This window comes from Bolinopsis microptera, chromosome 6 (genome assembly GCF_026151205.1).
Source record: "Bolinopsis microptera isolate Bmic1 chromosome 6, MBARI_Bmic_1.0, whole genome shotgun sequence".
Classification (NCBI taxonomy): domain Eukaryota; kingdom Metazoa; phylum Ctenophora; class Tentaculata; order Lobata; family Bolinopsidae; genus Bolinopsis; species Bolinopsis microptera.
Window position 1 is genome coordinate 11,760,889 of NC_087077.1, and position 17,464 is coordinate 11,778,352.

General features: G+C 37.2%; 1 protein-coding gene across 1 annotated transcript; it reads left to right on the forward strand.

Moving 5' to 3' along the window:
• Positions 1–10,786: 10,786 nt before the first annotated feature.
• Positions 10,787–15,434, forward strand: LOC134816998 (ADP-ribosylation factor). Its single transcript, XM_063826059.1, has 2 exons — positions 10,787–10,984; positions 14,173–15,434. The coding sequence occupies exons 1-2, from the start codon at positions 10,791–10,793 to the stop codon at positions 14,531–14,533; spliced, it is 555 nt and encodes a 184-aa protein (XP_063682129.1). The 5' UTR covers positions 10,787–10,790; the 3' UTR covers positions 14,534–15,434.
• Positions 15,435–17,464: the final 2,030 nt, after the last annotated feature.

The window sequence follows — 17,464 nt, forward strand, 5'->3', positions numbered from 1 at the left end:
TCAGCTAGAGATGATAAACAGGTTAATATTAAATTAGGTTTGAGAAAGAGACAGAAATGTGTAGGATTAAATGCACAATAATTATTAATTCACTGTTTAATTGATAGTATTGAGACAATACAAGGATACTGTCAATCCGTATGATGCAATAAATAGACTAAACATATAAAACCATTTTGATTATGGTAATAAAACATAAAAATGAGCCCTTATTATATATATTTTCCAGATCTAAGGCACTTCTATTGTTTAAATTTACAACATTAACGTTTAAAAAGAAATCTAAATTATTAAACTAATAGAGACAAAAGCCGAGCAGCGTAAAAACAAACACGTGCTCATTCGATAAAAACTTTGTCTCAAAATTGTCTTGAAAGTAGTACAGTAAATGCTAGCTTACTACAGTAAAAAGTACAAACGTAAAAGAGAATTTAAGATTAATTTATCTGGAGAAAAAAATATAAATATTCTGCTTATCTTAAAGTACGGTATGCAATAACACAAACATTTAAACAATTTTAACTAAGCATTCTCTAAGTCTCCTTCAAATTTCTTCTGACAGAATCTGTTTAACACCTGACATGAGCCTCCCCACAATCAGTATTAATAAGATCCTCCGCAAACAACTCGACCCCCTTGTTATACTGGTTCCTGATATGAAACTGGTACTTATCACCCGACACTGTATCTTGTATCTGTATCAAACTGGTCATCAACATAAACACGGGCATGAACAGCAGCGGCAGTACCTCCCGATCAAACACACATTTACCATCATCGTCCCCCACCAGAGTTTTATTATCACGGTTAACCCAGCAGTCCTGCTCGGTCTCATCAGCCTCGGTAGCCCGGAGGTGGATGGAGTAAGAGTTGATTATTATACTCATAATATTAACCAGGTATATGATACCCTGCCACTGTTTCATGTTCCCCACGCGACGTGGCTGTGGGCGCTGTGACTCGCACAGCAGCATGTAACACTCATATTTACAGACAAGGAGCTCGATGATGAGGGCTAGAAAGGCGACTATAGGCACGTGGTAGCTGAACATGGTCAGGTAACCGTACATTATGATCCTGTCGCTCATCCACATTGATACCTCGCTCGTGTCTAGCAGTTTCACTGATTTGTAGTTCTCGACTATGTACAACAAATCTTCTTTTCCTGGTCTCATCTTACGATTGGCCCGTCTTTGAAACTTACTCAAACACCAAAACAAGAATATCTTGGCCATCCCTTTCAGTCTGAGTGCAACAATTTGAAATAGCAGTTGTCTCGACAGTTCAACAACTTCAAATTGCTTTGGATTTTCCATCTGTTGTCCCGGTTGGAAGTTCCAGTTAGCAAAGACAAAACTATGAATATCCAAAGCCAGGAACAGCAAATATATGTATGACGACATCAAATAGTATCCGGTATACTTGAAGATCACGCTGTTAGTATAGAAAGACTGAAACTTGTGATCCTCTAGATCTGTCAAGAACCTTGAAAACCAGGGGATAAAGTAACTCCCAGCAACCGTGTTCAGGATAGCGTACGTGACCTGACAAATAATATTAACATACATCTCATCTAGCTGGAACCTGTTTAACTCAATCCTCAGAACAATTAAAACCAGTATAAACAGCGCAGCAGTGCAAGCAGCAGCCACTATGAACCCTAAAACTGATATAACCAGGTTGGGAAGTGCTAGTAGAGCCCTGTATCTGTCCTGGTTTGGAGACTTATACGCTGGTTCCTCCATGTAGAAGTTGCTAACGCCCCATTGCAGAGAGAAGATTGGGCCGGCATTCGACCACCGGTACTGGAACACTGCGATCCAGATCATAACAAATCCTATGTAGTAGTTAGTGGAACCGTTTACCATTATACGAGAAAAAAGGCCCCAGCTTGTTTCACTGGCTGAATAATCGTGGAGGGCGAGGCCAAGAATGAGAGAGAATAATGCAAATATGGAAATAGGTACCAGTCCATAAATCCACCAAAAGTTGCTCCAGGCGTAGGTGAAAGCAAGCTCTTCTCCAAAATAATCCCGGAATTCCTTGAGAGGGAAGAGAGGAGGAAACCATGACATCTTCTTATATATTTCCAGAGCTTCAGGAGTATGGGGCACAAAATGTCCTTCAATCTTGATTGTGCTGCAAACATTCAAGTTCTGGAGAATTTGGTAAATCATCTCAGACTGGACCCGGACAGAATACAGCCGATTGAGATGCTGTTGCTCCAGCTTACTTCTCAGTCTTTTGTGGTACATTACTGAGTACTCTATCTCCGTGAAGTTGTTGTAAGATTGTGTCCCGTACGTTAAGACTGAGTAGAGTTTAGTAGTCCAGCTATCAGGTGGGTTCTTACTTTTGTAGGTGCAAAATTGCACGTGATATGAGAGCCGTTCAGCCATTTCCTCGCACATTTCATGGGTTAGATACAGGCACAAAAATACCTGCTCATCTTTAACGCACCGCTCCTCATACGATGAAATAGAAATACTGTCACGGAGTTTATCTTTGAGATATGATCTAAACTGTGTGATGTCATCCTCTGTCACTTTACGGTCTAAGACCAGAACAACCGCTGGTTGGGGTTTATCCACCGTGCCGGCTGCACAGAGGGTGAGAGGTATTTCATCTGGGATATCTGTTATACTCTCAGTAAGAGAGGGCGATCCTTTCATATCAATCAATTGTAGCCATCCTTAAAATATTTGCTAATAGTATTTATAATTGCTTTTTAAAATAAATTCTTAATGTGAGTGTAATATCCAGGTTTTTGAAATTAGATTAGAATACCTTCAAATATGAAACTTTAAAACTAGCTAAATAAGATACAATTTACATACCATAACATAATGGTTCGAATAAATGGGTAAATAACAAATTGCCTCGTATCTCGTAACATTGGACCAACGATTACTGGACACTACCTCGAATCCTCGATACACCTTCCTTACAAGTCACTCTAATATTAATATAGCCAATATAAAATGGAAATGTCCCACAGTGTGTAACGTATCTGCAATGGTGGGGTAATGGCTATTTTTGGCACTTTACGTATAGTAAGAATTCATATTTTATAGTGTGCTTTCATTCTGGAGATCTTGAGCTTCTCGACTGATGATTGGAAACAGTTTAAACTTAATGGCATGCCAGATCCCAGCTCAATTTGTAACGGAGTTTTATATTAACAGGAAATGATGTAACAGAGTCAATATATTTCAATGTTGCCATGTTTCACTGCTTCCTAATACAGGATTATATAATATACAGGATTATGCACTATACTAACTAGAGGTCGTGTTATTAAATATTGAGGGTAAAAACTAATAAGCTCGACAAATACTAATAGTAGTTGTGCTCAAATTACATGCTCTTTTTGGGTAAGGTTGACGAAGCCACACTCCACAGGGTAGGATTATATTACAGTAAAACCCCGATTTACCGCGGAGATTGGGGGAAAGGAAACATCCGCGGTAAATCGGGATTCGTGGTAACTCGGGGTTTTGTTTGTTTACATTATGCATGTTAAGCCCTGTTTGGGGGAAAGGAAATGGCCGCGGTAAATCGGGGTTTGTGGTAAATCGGGGCGCGGTAAATCGGGGTTTTACTGTAGTACTAAACAGTATATTATATGTATTTATCACGCCTAGACATTACTTGATGGACCCCGTGTGCCTAAGTGGACCCCCTTAGTCCTTGTGAACTTCCATAGGCTTCAGTGAACTGACAGTGAGTGAAATAATAGTGGCAAGCCTTTTTAGTGTGAGTAGATAAAAGTACTTATTCGCTTTACTGTGATTGTAAGATTTACACAACTAGATACGAGAGACTGAACGAAAGATTACAAGAATTTACTAAACTGCAAATAAGTTAACACACAACAAGCTTGGAACCCTGTAACTATTATTAAACATCTCTATTCTCACGCTGTGTAGTTACTGGCCAATCTATCCTGTCACGTGACATTCATTAATCCATCCTACAGCCTCTGTGCAGTGTGCATGATATAAACTGAATTATAAAATTAAATTATAAAATATACAATTTACAACTTGTAACTATGGAAATTGTATTACAATAACCGTTGCATGTGTACGTTTTATCAGAAAGTGTAATGAGTGTGTTTACTTTTTAATTCAAGTACAAGTTTAATGGTAGGCACAATAATACATCGTATCAGTTATGAAATTTCTAATTATAGCACGATGTTGCTAAATATAACAGGCGGGTATTGGGCCGAGTGATACACTTAGCTCGGTCAGAATGTATCTGTATTACAATCAGCAATCTGTAGATCATTCTATAGAATTGAATACAGAGTGTGGAACTGTTTAATAGTTCCACCGGCCCGGGCTATGTCGCTACTGGTCGAGTTGTGTGCTTGCATAGGAGCCTTTTTAAACCGGGCTGAGTGCGCCTGCTGTACAAAAAAGCGCACATTGGTGGATAAAATTAGGGAAACCAGCGACACACATCGGGTAACAGATACAGACACGATCTAAGAGGTGTTTTCAAGACTCAAACAAAGTTCAGACAGGAATTTAGAGACATAGTGTAAATTCCAATCATCGAGTAAACTGTTTATCTAATAAAGAAATGATCTGATCTCCCTTAATAGAGTTAATACACCCTGTCCACACATCCTATCCACACATCTGCCACTGTGTAATGTATTGGTTGCATATCTGGGAACAACATTTTGGACAGGCGGATAAAATCAATGTGTAAAACTGATTACGGAAGGGGAGTATTATATACTGAATATCAATATCACCCCACGTGGTTTATTCTGATTTTAAGGCTGTAATAAAGTATAATCATGACACTTTACATTACTCTTGTTGTATGTGCACTAATAGAGTTAGTGATCAATTCAAAGTGGAAAAATGCATCGGACATAATATCACAACTTAATAAACAAACAGAAAGCCAAATATGAAATATCAAAATCTTGACATTTTTTCATAGAACCTGTGTATGGCAACCGTACAGATTACAGAGTTAAAATATTATACAAGTGCAATCGTACATAATATTCGATGAAGTCATGTGAGATAAGAAACTTGAGAGCAATAATCTTAGCAGCAACATTCAGCATTGAGTAAATTAGTTCACATTAATTGTACAACACGTGCAGCTGATAATTTTCATAACACACTATATCAATGTCTATCGACTTAATGAATTGTTTACCTCGATACCAAATATTTTAGATTTTCCTACCGGAGCGCCAAAAGTATCCCAAAAATTGCACGCTTACAGATCACAACTTATCTATATTAAAAAGACTGTATTCAAGACTGATCAGAGTGAAAATAACCATATCTCTCATCTATCATCATATCTTTCATCAGTTGCTCTTTAGTTTTTAGCTTGCTTAATGAGTTTAGAACTCTGGAGTATTACAGGCTCACACGGTAGAGTTCATTCTATTGAGTTTCTCTGAGACATGGAGACTTGCTTAGGAGGTTGGGCTTATACTGTACGTATTTATAAGGCAGTCGTACAATGTACACATTACAGAGTTAAAATATTATTGAAGTGCAATCGTACATAATATTTGATTAAATCATGTGACATTAACACGTAGCAGCAGCGACATTCAGCATTGAGTTTGATGTAAATTAGTTCACATACATCAATTGTAAAATGTACTACACAATATGCAGCTGGCGATTTCCACCAGCCTGTCACTCTATTGGCATGTACTGTGTATATTGTATAAACACAGGTTCAGAATAATCAATAATGTGCAGAGCATGTACTCTGCTATAAATTCTAATTGGATGTACGTTCTGTATTGAAGCAGACACCATTATAAGCCTAATGGTGATAATAACGGCAACAAATTCTAGGGAACAATAAATGTATTACTGCAATTAACAACATCAACATGAGAAATAAGAATTGGGGAAATTTTCACGTTTCTATGTTACACACTGCCATTGTCAGGAAGATGCTAAGAATTAAAATGTTTGAATGAGCTAGGAGATGGGCTCATGAAAAGGACGCAATGTTCTCTGTTAAAATCAGCCAGTTCTTATTAAAGTCTGACTTCAAGCATCAAGCTGTCAGGCTCAACAAAGTGGTAGATCATAAAGCCTTTCTTCCCTTCTGATAGACTTGATTATTTTCCAAGTATAAACAATTCTAATATAACTTTAATTACACTAATTACACTAATAGACTGGTAAAAAGTAATTTTTATTAGGGGCAGACTCTGCAGGTTGTCTTTGATCCTGAAGTTTGCAGCTATACAGGTTACAGATTTATTTTGTGCGAGCTAATCTAAAAGGGTTGACGTTAAAGTCGTTCAAAGTTTAATCATACCACATTCCTAGCTCTCGACATGTTTTCCTTTAGATGAAACCGTGTGGCTGACACAGAGAACTAAATTTCATAGATATGGAAGATACCTCCATTTTTGAAAAGCAGACACAATTACAATGAAACTCTTTCTTCTACCGATTTATTACTTAATTTTTACCACATTCGGACTACACAAGTTCTTACTGGCCTCACATCTACGTAAAAATTAAAATATTCCTCACATTTTTAATCTTTATTCTCGATATATATCGCAAGATTGCTAAACTGAATTAACAACTATCCTCATATATTGATCTATCACAGAAATTGTCATTGCAAACAATTAAATGATAATGTATATTGTATACATGATAATGTATACATTTCTAATTGAGTTGTGAACTCAAATCGTCCATAACTATACTATTTCATGCATCAGGTTTATGAAAAGCTTTGTATAACTCTTTAGCTACATTGCAGACAAAATAAGATCGATAAACACACAAATCACAAGTAAAAAGGTGCGTTTCTCACAATTACCACTAAAATCCAGCCAAATAACCAGATACCAGATGTTAATATACATAAGAAAGAAGAATCAAACGTTCGTCATACTACCAATAGGAATAAAAGTCACCTTTCAAGTAAGAATTATTTAAAATAATAGATTCTAAATTAAGCTTCATTTAGGTGTGGATTCTATCAGAGTGACGAACTTTGGCCGCTTGATAAAGATGTAAAATAGAACAAATAATCACAAATGAACAATTTAAAACTGTCTAAGGAGATTTTTCTGGGCCAAATTATTTCAAAAGAAAGAACAGTAGTGGTCCTAAACAATTGCATATTGTTCGCCAAGTAGGAATCCAATATTCCCCAGATTTTCATCAATCATTAACTTCGTTCGAATGGAACATGAATATGATGTCAAGATGGATGAAATTAGCTTGGAAGCTTATATTTAAAATGATGGGGTCTAGCCAGAGAAACAACGTACGGACAAAAACGAAGGCACTATGTGCAAGGAAAGAAGAAAAGTTTAGGAGCTTAACAATATACAAAGCACATAAATTTTGCGCGCATTTCTTCATCAACGCGCGCCAATTATTCCATATAAGGAGCATGGAGCATAAGGTCGCCATCTTCTACACAAATCTCTGCAAGTTGCGGTGTTTATTTTTAGCTGTATACCAATCTTCTGCTTGCTTATTTCACGTCATTAAGTCTCGTTTTCCGTAATATGCTCGCTTATCCTGTTATGCATACCTCATTTTCTCCCCATAATGTATGTTACGTGATGTCTGTATTTCAGTCGTGCGTTTATACACTGCATAGTTGGTATTGAACTTATTTCATCGTTAGTGTCACAGTCAGTGTATTTGGTCATATGGTGGCTGCTCATTGGTAAGGAAAACAATTCGAAATATTGTCATCGGATATCATTAGATAACGAATTCATGATATTACGCGACTCGGATATGGTATGTAAAATATTTCGAAGAATTCATTACAAAATAAACGATGTATCATCAGTCATTACGTCATGGTACTACGTACCTCCGCCCAGTCCTACAAATTTAACTATTCCTCACAGTATGCTGTCTAATGCTACTATATTTTCAGTTGCGAAAAATCACAAAACTACGCCCTCTTAAAATGTTGTATGTGTATTTTAATTTTCTGTTCTTAATTTTCTGTTTAAGTCCCCTGAATATTGATAATTAATCCACGATGACTATACTTCAAATTTGCATGTTTCCATTCGGCCGTTGTGCTCCGACTTAGCAGGAATTTTTAGAGTCTTCCAACATAGCTTGCATTTACACTACTACATTTTTTGCGCCTTTCGACTCCATTGGTTAATAGCGAATTGATAGCATTTTCCTTAGTGATGAGTGAAGAGAACTTATAATCTCCGCTATCTGATACTTAATTTTGTACGAATAATTTCTCGTACAAAATGATAAACCACACCTTTGAAGTTGTGGCATACATACTTTTAATCTTTTCACCATCACAGTAGTTACATGAAGATGTTTCATGCAAATGAAGCGAACTTTTGTCAGAGGATCTGTGAATCTAAAGTTTGGCCAGCTATTCTAACATTTACTGTCCTGAATCTGTTATTATTCGTCTACAACGTTTGTAAATTATGTAACCGCCGTGGACCCGCCAAACTATCTCTTTCTCATAACTCTCAAGAACGCACCAAGAAAAACATGCAGATCTACATTTCTCAGCATCTCGTACACAACCGTGACCCAAATTCCTCCGTAGTCATTCCGTCAACACTAGAAAGAAGTATCGATCCTTTTGTTCCTCCCACCGAGTACAACCTACCCGAGCAAGTCAACTGCACGACTATTTTCCCTCATCGCAAACTCTTCCTGGGTCGGATCGAGTGGTGTGGTTTCGAGGGGTTCCTAAAAGAGTGCGCTAATCCTCTGGAGATGCACCTTCACCGGGGACTGCGACATAACAACATTGTTAAGTTTTACTGGAACAACATTGCAGATATTCCTAAAGTTATGGTACATGAGGGTATGGACATCGAGAAGCAGCTCCCTATATCCTTCTACTGTATGGAGTACTGTCCTAGGGGTAATCTCAGTGGTTTTCTTGTCAGCCATGGTCATGTGATTGAAAAGAAGCTGTTATTTGGATTGATCAGTGACATCACAAGAGGCCTCCAATATTTACATATCTTGAAGATAGCCCACCGAGATATAAAATCAGAGAACATCCTGATACAAGGTCTGTTTGATGACTCAGGAAGAGTGGTTGCAAAAGTAGCTGATTTTGACCACGCAATCCACACTTTGAACGAGTTTGCGATGAGCCACGAGCGCAACAGAAAATGTCAATTCGGCAGTCCTTTATATACAGCTCCAGAGTTCATCCTGGAAACAATCCGACAACCTTGTGCAGCTGACTTCTTCAGACATGACATCTTCTCCCTGGGCCTAGTAGTGTGGGAGTGTCTGACCTGGATAAAGTGTCGGCACCACGCACGTGCTGCAAATGAGGGGGCTGCTCACAACCCTGAGCCCCTAACAGAGTCCCTCCTCCCCCATCCCACCAGCAATGAAAACACCGAAGACATCGGCCAGTACCGGCCACATGTCCGCTGCTCTTCAACCGTCCACCTGCCTCTTGTCAAACAGATTTGTGACACCCTCAAACTCAAATACAACCGGCAACAAAGGGAACTCCAAGTTAACAACCTGTTCCTCAAAGAGGGCCGCCTAATTGACAGCAAGTTGATGTTTGAGTTTTATACCAAGAACCCAGATGCCCGCCCAGTGCTGTTCCGAGATAAGGGCGAGGGCTACACACACGAGGTTAATACCATGATGGAGGGTTGCTGGCGGAGTGAGCCTGCGGGCAGGTTATCTATAGATCAGATCAGGGAGAAAGTGGACAATATCTGTCAGAGTATTGATGCTAGCTAGTTGTCATAGTTACACAAGATATCACATTATTAGGGAGGAGGTGGACAGTATCTGTCAGAGTATTGATGCTAGCTAGTTGTCATAGTTACACAAGATATCACATTATTAGGGAGGAGGTGGACAGTATCTGTCAGAGTATTGATGCTAGCTAGTTGTCATAGTTACACAAGATATCATATTACTATCACTGTTTTTTATTGCTTTGTGTTTCAGTAAAAACTTTTGGAATCGGTGGGGATGAAAATTGCAATATTTCGATTTGATTATCACAATTTTATTTTATAATCCAATTTTATTTTCTTGTTATAAATTGATTTCTTAATCACAATGTTGCTTGCTAATTTCAAAATTATTTATTATTTTCATAATTATTTTTGACAGAAGATGTACAATGTACATATGGTATTTCAGAATGCTTTCTATCTCATTCATTAATTTTTCAATTAATTTGATTTTGTTAATAATCATTTAATATCAGAATACTGAGCATGCTGTTTTTGAATGTATAAATTATTAACGCTTATTGCTAACTTTTCATGTTGACTGTCGGCTATTTATACATTGTTTTGAATGCTTATTGCTTGCTTAACTTTAACATTTTATTACAAGAATTGTTATGTTTTTTATCACGAAAATTGTATTTTTTACATATAATGAAAATTGCATGTTTTGTTGTGAAAATTGCATGTTTTATGGACGATTGAGCTATTTTATTATCTTTACTTAAGATGAGTCATTAATACTTAACCCATAATCATTGGCTGAGAAACAATCTCATTATATTCTAAATCTAAAACAGACCTGTTTAGTAAGTAACTATTAATATAACTACAAGTAACACTACGGTTAAAGAGTTGTCCACGTTTGCCGTTACAACCAAACATAGCATAAGTTTGAAGTTACTGCATGTCTAAAATGTATTTCAGAGTGCACTTAATTCAAATAAAGCATGATAACAACTTGCAGTATAGCTTATTACCAGTTTGTACTTATTTTAGTGTCTATTTAACCACACACTATCCTGTAGCCATTACAATGGGTGCCCTTCTCTCCCAGTTCTCCGCCGCTCTTAACTCTCTGATTGGGAAGAAAGAAATGAGGATCCTGATGGTGGGACTGGATGCGTCTGGTAAAACTACAATACTCTACAAACTGAAACTGGGAGAGATAGTTACCACAATTCCTACCATCGGGTTTAATGTGGAAACCGTGGAGTATAAGAACATCAGGTTAGTTACCACTATTCCTACCATCGGGTTTAATGTGGAAACAGGTTAGTGTGGAAACAGGTTAAGGGGGGGGGGGGGGGGGGTTCACCCTGATTTTTTTTGTGAAACTTTGTTTTGAGATAGCAGTTGACCAACAAACTAGGACCAGTGACCGAACTTTTGAGGGGGTCCCGGACCCCAACCGCCAAACGGTACCCGCGGGACAGCCACGCCCATATTTGGTCCAAATTAGGCCCAATTTAGCCAAATACCCTGAACATGCCCAAAATCCAGATTTGGGGTGCTCTACTTGTAGCTAGTGATTCCCTGAACTGGTATATAATGAATTTTCATCAAGATTGGACAAAAAATGACTGAGTTATGAGCAAAAAACCATATGACCATATTTGGGCATACGCACCAAATTTGATCGATTTTGGCCCATAAATTGGTCAAATATCAATATTTTTGAATGAAACCAACTTTATATGGAAGGTAAGCCTATACTACACATTATCTATGATTATCAGCTCAGTATCTACCTAATTGTGGATTCTATGTTCAAATAATCGCAAAAAATGAACAAAATTGCCCATATCTCAGTTCGCGATATTTTTTCGCAAAATTTGCACTGCTAAATTTAGAATTTGGCCGCCAAATTTTTTTAAAGGCCTAACTCAAAATTCTGTCCCAAAACTTAAGGTCATGAGACAATTCTACGTTGATTCTGAAAATTTCATGAAAAAATATTGAAACCCTATTGAGTTCTATTGTTTTGAGCGAAGTCAGTTTTGCAAATATCGCGAACTGAGATGTGGGCAATTTTGTTCATTTTTTGCGATTATTTGAACATAGAATCCACAATATATTGACCAATTTATGGGCCAAATTCGATCAAATTTGGTGCGTATGCCCAAATATGGTCATATGGTTTTTTGCTCATAACTCAGTCATTTTTTGTCCAATCTTGATGAAAATTCATATACCAGTTCAGGGAATCACTAGTTACAAGTAGAGCACCTAAAATCTGGATTTTGGGCATGTTCAGGGTATTTGGCTAAATTGGGCCTAATTTGGACCAAATATGGGCGTGGCTGCCCCGCGGGCACCGTTTGGCGGTTGGGGTCCGGGACCCCCTCAAAAGTTCGGTCACTGGTCCTAGTTTGTTGGTCAACTGCTATCTCAAAACAAAGTTTCACAAAAAAATCAGGGTGAACCCCCCCCCCCCCCTTAATGTGGAAACAGGTTAGTCTAGTGTGGAAACAGGTTAGTTAAATTGAAAAGCGTTTACAATTTTTTTTAAAATAGAATTTTCTTTTTTAGATTTTTTGAAAAGAAGTTGCACCTGGTACAGTACTAAACTGTGAGGTCTGTGTGCAAGCGCCTGTCTGAGCCAGGGCCATTCCAGTTCCTTTGAGAGTAGGTAGTAGTATTAGGAGGTTACAAATATTCCTACCCAGCTACCAGTCCCGTTTGTGTTGTTGCAACAGATGTGAAAATTATGAATTAAAATTAAATAAGAGTTTATTATTTAAAGTACAATATATATTATGACAAGTTATTTGACTGCTGTAAATTAAGTTATATTATAGATTATAGGATTGTGTAAGTGTCAGGATGGTGTTAACTTAGGTTGAGAGTATGGCCAAATGCAAATGTAGAAATTGTAATGGTTTTGTACTCCAATAAATCACCGTTTGAAAGTGAGGTGCAGTCCTAGTCAGTTTGTTACAGTTCCGAACCAGTCCCAGCCCGTAGAATATTTCCTGATGAATTTGCTAGTTTAAGTTAGATTTAATCCAGCGACGTTTTTAAAACACTGATGTATTTAGTTCTTCTATTCTTATTGCTTGTCTTTAAAATACTGTACACTCTTTGTAATATCCCCACCCACTATAAAACGCTGATTTGTGCAGTTTATTTTATGGTTTTATGTTACATAGTTATACACCCCTTCAGCTACTACATTCGTTATTTGGGGCTAGGAGTGGTCGAGAATCCTTTTCGGCGCTCCACATTCTACTGTTGGAATTATAAAAGCAAAATTTTACAACTTCCCTCCCATTTTTAACGATGAGACGATCTGAGCTTTAGTTATCTGGTAAATTTCTGGTTGATAGAGTAGATGAACTTATATCTTACAAAAACCCCGTAACGTATGTTGTGGATATCTTACTATATATAAAGCGAGACGATATATATGTGTTTATCCGTGCCATTTTACTGACACCACGGCATCAACTTTAACGCGACTTTCCGCTAAAACCGTAAAAGATTTACAACTGATACTTTTTTGACTGGGTCAAATGCTTTAATGGCCTCCAAATCAGCATGAAAAAATAAAAAATCGGCCAAGGAATAGGAATTTAAGAGCTCAAAATGTGGACCCCAAGTGGTGTCAAAAACGCGAATTAAATAGGTAATACTTATGGTTGGTGGGCTAGACAGTGAAACACGCAAATGTAGTGTATACTTCGTTAAATTACATCATTAGCTACAAAGGGATTAAGTTGGTTAGATTTATTAGTACTATATATACGAAGATCTAAAATGCCTCAAACAATCGAGAATCAAATAACCTAAATAAAATACACAAGGTAAATGGAGATGAACTACACAAAAATATAGCTTCAAAAATGAATCTTCAAAAAAGAAGAAATAAAAACTAAGAACCTTATCTTTCAACTTTGCATCTATTTAAACCCAAGCAATTAGTTCTATACTTCTCAATATACCTAAATTCCTCCCTATTTAATCCCCTGGGGTTACATTCTTTCAAAATGGCAAATTTATAGTTGTCTATAGTAAAAATGTCTCTGTGATGTTCATAGGCATGAATCGAAAGGGCTGATTTATTACGATCCTCTACTTTAAAACAGGCTCTGTGTCCATTGACACGTTTATGAAAGTTTTGCATTGTTTGCCCGAAATAAGTGTCTTCTACAACTATCTCATAACCTTCTTCCTTTATAAGATTACAAAGCTTGCGCTTACATTGGGCCACATAAATAACATTTTTAGATTTACAATTATATCTGATAGGAACTACTAAAATAAATAGGTAATAATCATTTTAGTCTCTTGAGTCTTGACACCATTTTAGGGTTATACGGGTTCCTGCTAGTAATAATAACGCTAAGCACTAGAGATAAATCTAAAATCACGTTTAAAGTTTACCTTTAATGATATTTAACTACAATCCCTTTCAGTTTTACGGTGTGGGATGTGGGTGGTCAGGACAAGATCAGACCACTGTGGAGACACTACTTCCAGAACACCCAAGGCCTCATCTTCGTTATCGACAGTAACGACAGAGAACGCGTGAACGAGGCACGTGACGAGCTCATGCGCATGCTAAACGAGGACGAGCTGCGGGACGCTGTTCTGCTCGTCTTCGCCAACAAACAGGATCTTCCGAACGCGATGAACGCGGCGGAGGTGACCGACAAGCTTGGTCTACACAGTTTGAGGAATAGAACGTGGTATATCCAGGCAACATGTGCCACCAGCGGAGATGGACTCTACGAGGGACTTGACTGGCTCAGTAACACGTTGAAAAACAGAAGTTAGAGGTCACGTGATACTAGAAATCTGTCACGTGATACCTTGAACACTGAACAGTTGTCTATTGGGCTATCATTCCAACACCGACAACATCGGTTATGTGAGCTTGTTAACAGACAAATTCATAGCCTTAAAAGTGGGATTTTGCTGGCAAAATGCAGCTTAGGGTTTTGAATATTTTATTTCTAGAAAAAGTCTTGCGTTTTTGTAGTTGCAACAGATGCGAAAATTATGAATTAAATAAGAGTTTATTATTGAAAGTAGAATATATGTTATGACAAGTTATTTGATTGCTGTAAATTAAGTTATATTATAGATCATAGGATTGTGTAAGTGTCAGGGTGGTGTTAACTTAGGTTGAGAGTATGGCCAAATGTAGAAATTGTAATGGTTTTGTACTCCAATAAATCACTTATCACCGTCTAAATGTGAGGTACAATCAGTTTGTTACTGTTCCAACTTTAGTTATTTGTTGCAAAAACGCTGACCAAAGTTCAAAATAAAATTCTCCCAATTCTCGACCTATTGATACTACCCGGCAACAATTGTATGAAATGGTAACTTTTGAATTATCATAATACGTATATTCATGTGGTCATTGATCATATTAATTATTTAAATTATGTCAATTAAAATTTGTTGGATTTATTTGATGCTATTAGTAGAATATTGCAGTAATCTTTGAGTTTGTTTCCTTGTATCATAGAAGATTTAGATCAATTGAAGCAACTTAGAACTTAAATATAGTCGCCAATTTTTTAGTTTAAGATCTTAGCATATATAATAGAGGAATGTACTTCAATTTTCAGCAATTAGGCAATTGCAAAGTTAGTGAAAATGAGACCTACCAATTGTGTTTTCCAAAGTTGTTGCTGGTCAAGAATTCGAATTATCTGTTTCTTTTTCACATTGTTGTATACCCAATTGTGATATATAGTATCCGTTTAAATTCATGTAATCACCCCCGAAAAGTTTGGTCTACATTCTGTCTCCAACTATCGAATCAATTTAAATTCTACATAACATAATTTTCATCTGCCGTTCTCAAGTCGTGTGCCGATCAAAATAAAGCGGGGAATTAGGAAATCGTTTAAGATGACTTAACCCATTAGGGCGATGGGCGTTTTTAACCCCCCCTTTTTTTTCTAGACAAAAAACCCAAAAATTACTAAACGCTATAACGAATCAAAGCATATATACTCAAAATTTTGGGTTTTCTTTATAGTACCAATAAATTTTGAGCTAATGCTAAGATTCGTTAAGCGTTTAGTAATTTGGTTTTTCGTTAGAAAAGGGGTTAAAAAAACGCCCCTATGCCCTAATGGGTTAAAAACATTAAACGAGGCACAAAAAGGGCCCCCCGGCGTTGAAACAACTTAAAAATTTAATGAGTATTTTTTGGACGTGTTCCGAATCTCTTGCTGACTACTGCAAAATTTTAAATTTTGACTTGGGGTTATATTATATAAGTATAAACCGAACCCCATAAGGGGTTAGGCCCGTTAAATTTAAATTTTTCAAGTACAGTTTAAAAGAGTTTACATGAAACCCCCCCGGGTTTTCATTCAAAGCTGTGGCATAATTACTTGTATACGTTGTATACCGCCGGCACGAGGGGCCCCGGTCCCTGATCGAAAAATCGAAGTGGGGTTGACCCTGATAAAAAATAATCGGGGCGACCCGCCCATAAGAAAGGTTTGGCATCGTTTGACATACGTTAAAACCACTTTTCGCGCGCCAAAATTCAAATTTTTTGAAAAAGTTTGGCCGGGGCGCGCTACTCTAGCACTTGATAAAATTTCGAGAAGAAAGCAGCGCGCGCTACTTCGAAAAAATTTTAACGAGTAACTCGCGTAAAAACTTGGAAACGAAACAATGAAACAGGAAAAAAAAGCATCGTAAATTAAATATTCTATTGAAATCATGGCTACTGCCTGTAAACTTTATTTTTTATTCGTGTTTGGGACACATAAGGTATTTTATTTTCGACTGGTCGTTTGTACAAAAAAAAAAAATACACTCGTTGAACTGAAGTTGGGAGTTTGGGTTCTCTATAAATTAACTTCTCAGATTGAAACTTTATTCAACAAATAAGTTACAGGGCCTTTTTGTAATAACAAGTGCATCGATCGTCGTATCGAGGGTGTTTATTTTTATCGCAAATGCTTTGAGGTTTTTTGTGGTTTGAGCTAAGGAAACTAAAATTAAAATAAAATTCCCCCCTTTTTATCGCGTGGGGGACGCGATTTCCACCACTGATATAAGTTTGATCAGTAAACTTCATGACAAAAAACCCCCTATTTTTTTACCGCACAGTACACGTACCTTTCCCCTAAAATGGAAAATATACAGGGTGGGCCAAAAATCCATCCCATACGTTGGCCTTAATCTCCGCCGTGTTTTTATATTTGGAGTGTGCTTTGAGTTGGAACTGTACTTATGGTTCGAGTTCCGTGTAAAATTTAAAAATTCGAATTTTTAGACCCCCCCATTAAAATATTAAAACCCCTAATTTTTTTTCTCTGAACATGCTAAACGCAAATTTTTTCAGAAGGGTGATTTCAATGTTGCATAGATTGAAAACATGGGGGCAAAGGGGTTTAAAAAATGACGAAGTTTTGCTTTTTTCTGTCCCTTGTTAACGTATTGACGGGGGTTTATGTGACCCCGTGACCCCACATTTAAATTTGGGCCCCAACATTCCCCTTGTTTAAGGGGGTAGTTAAACGGGGCACCTTTCACGTTTTTTGGTAAACCAATCACCTTTCACCGAATAAAAAACTCGTTTTGTTCATATCTCGGTCATTGAAAAACATTTCTTTTTCTTTCAGGACAAAACTAATTCGAAGGCCAAACCAATTCGTAACATTTTAGCTTGATCCGATATCAAAAACATCAAAAAATGTAAAAAGAACCCCCCTTTGAAAAAAATAACGC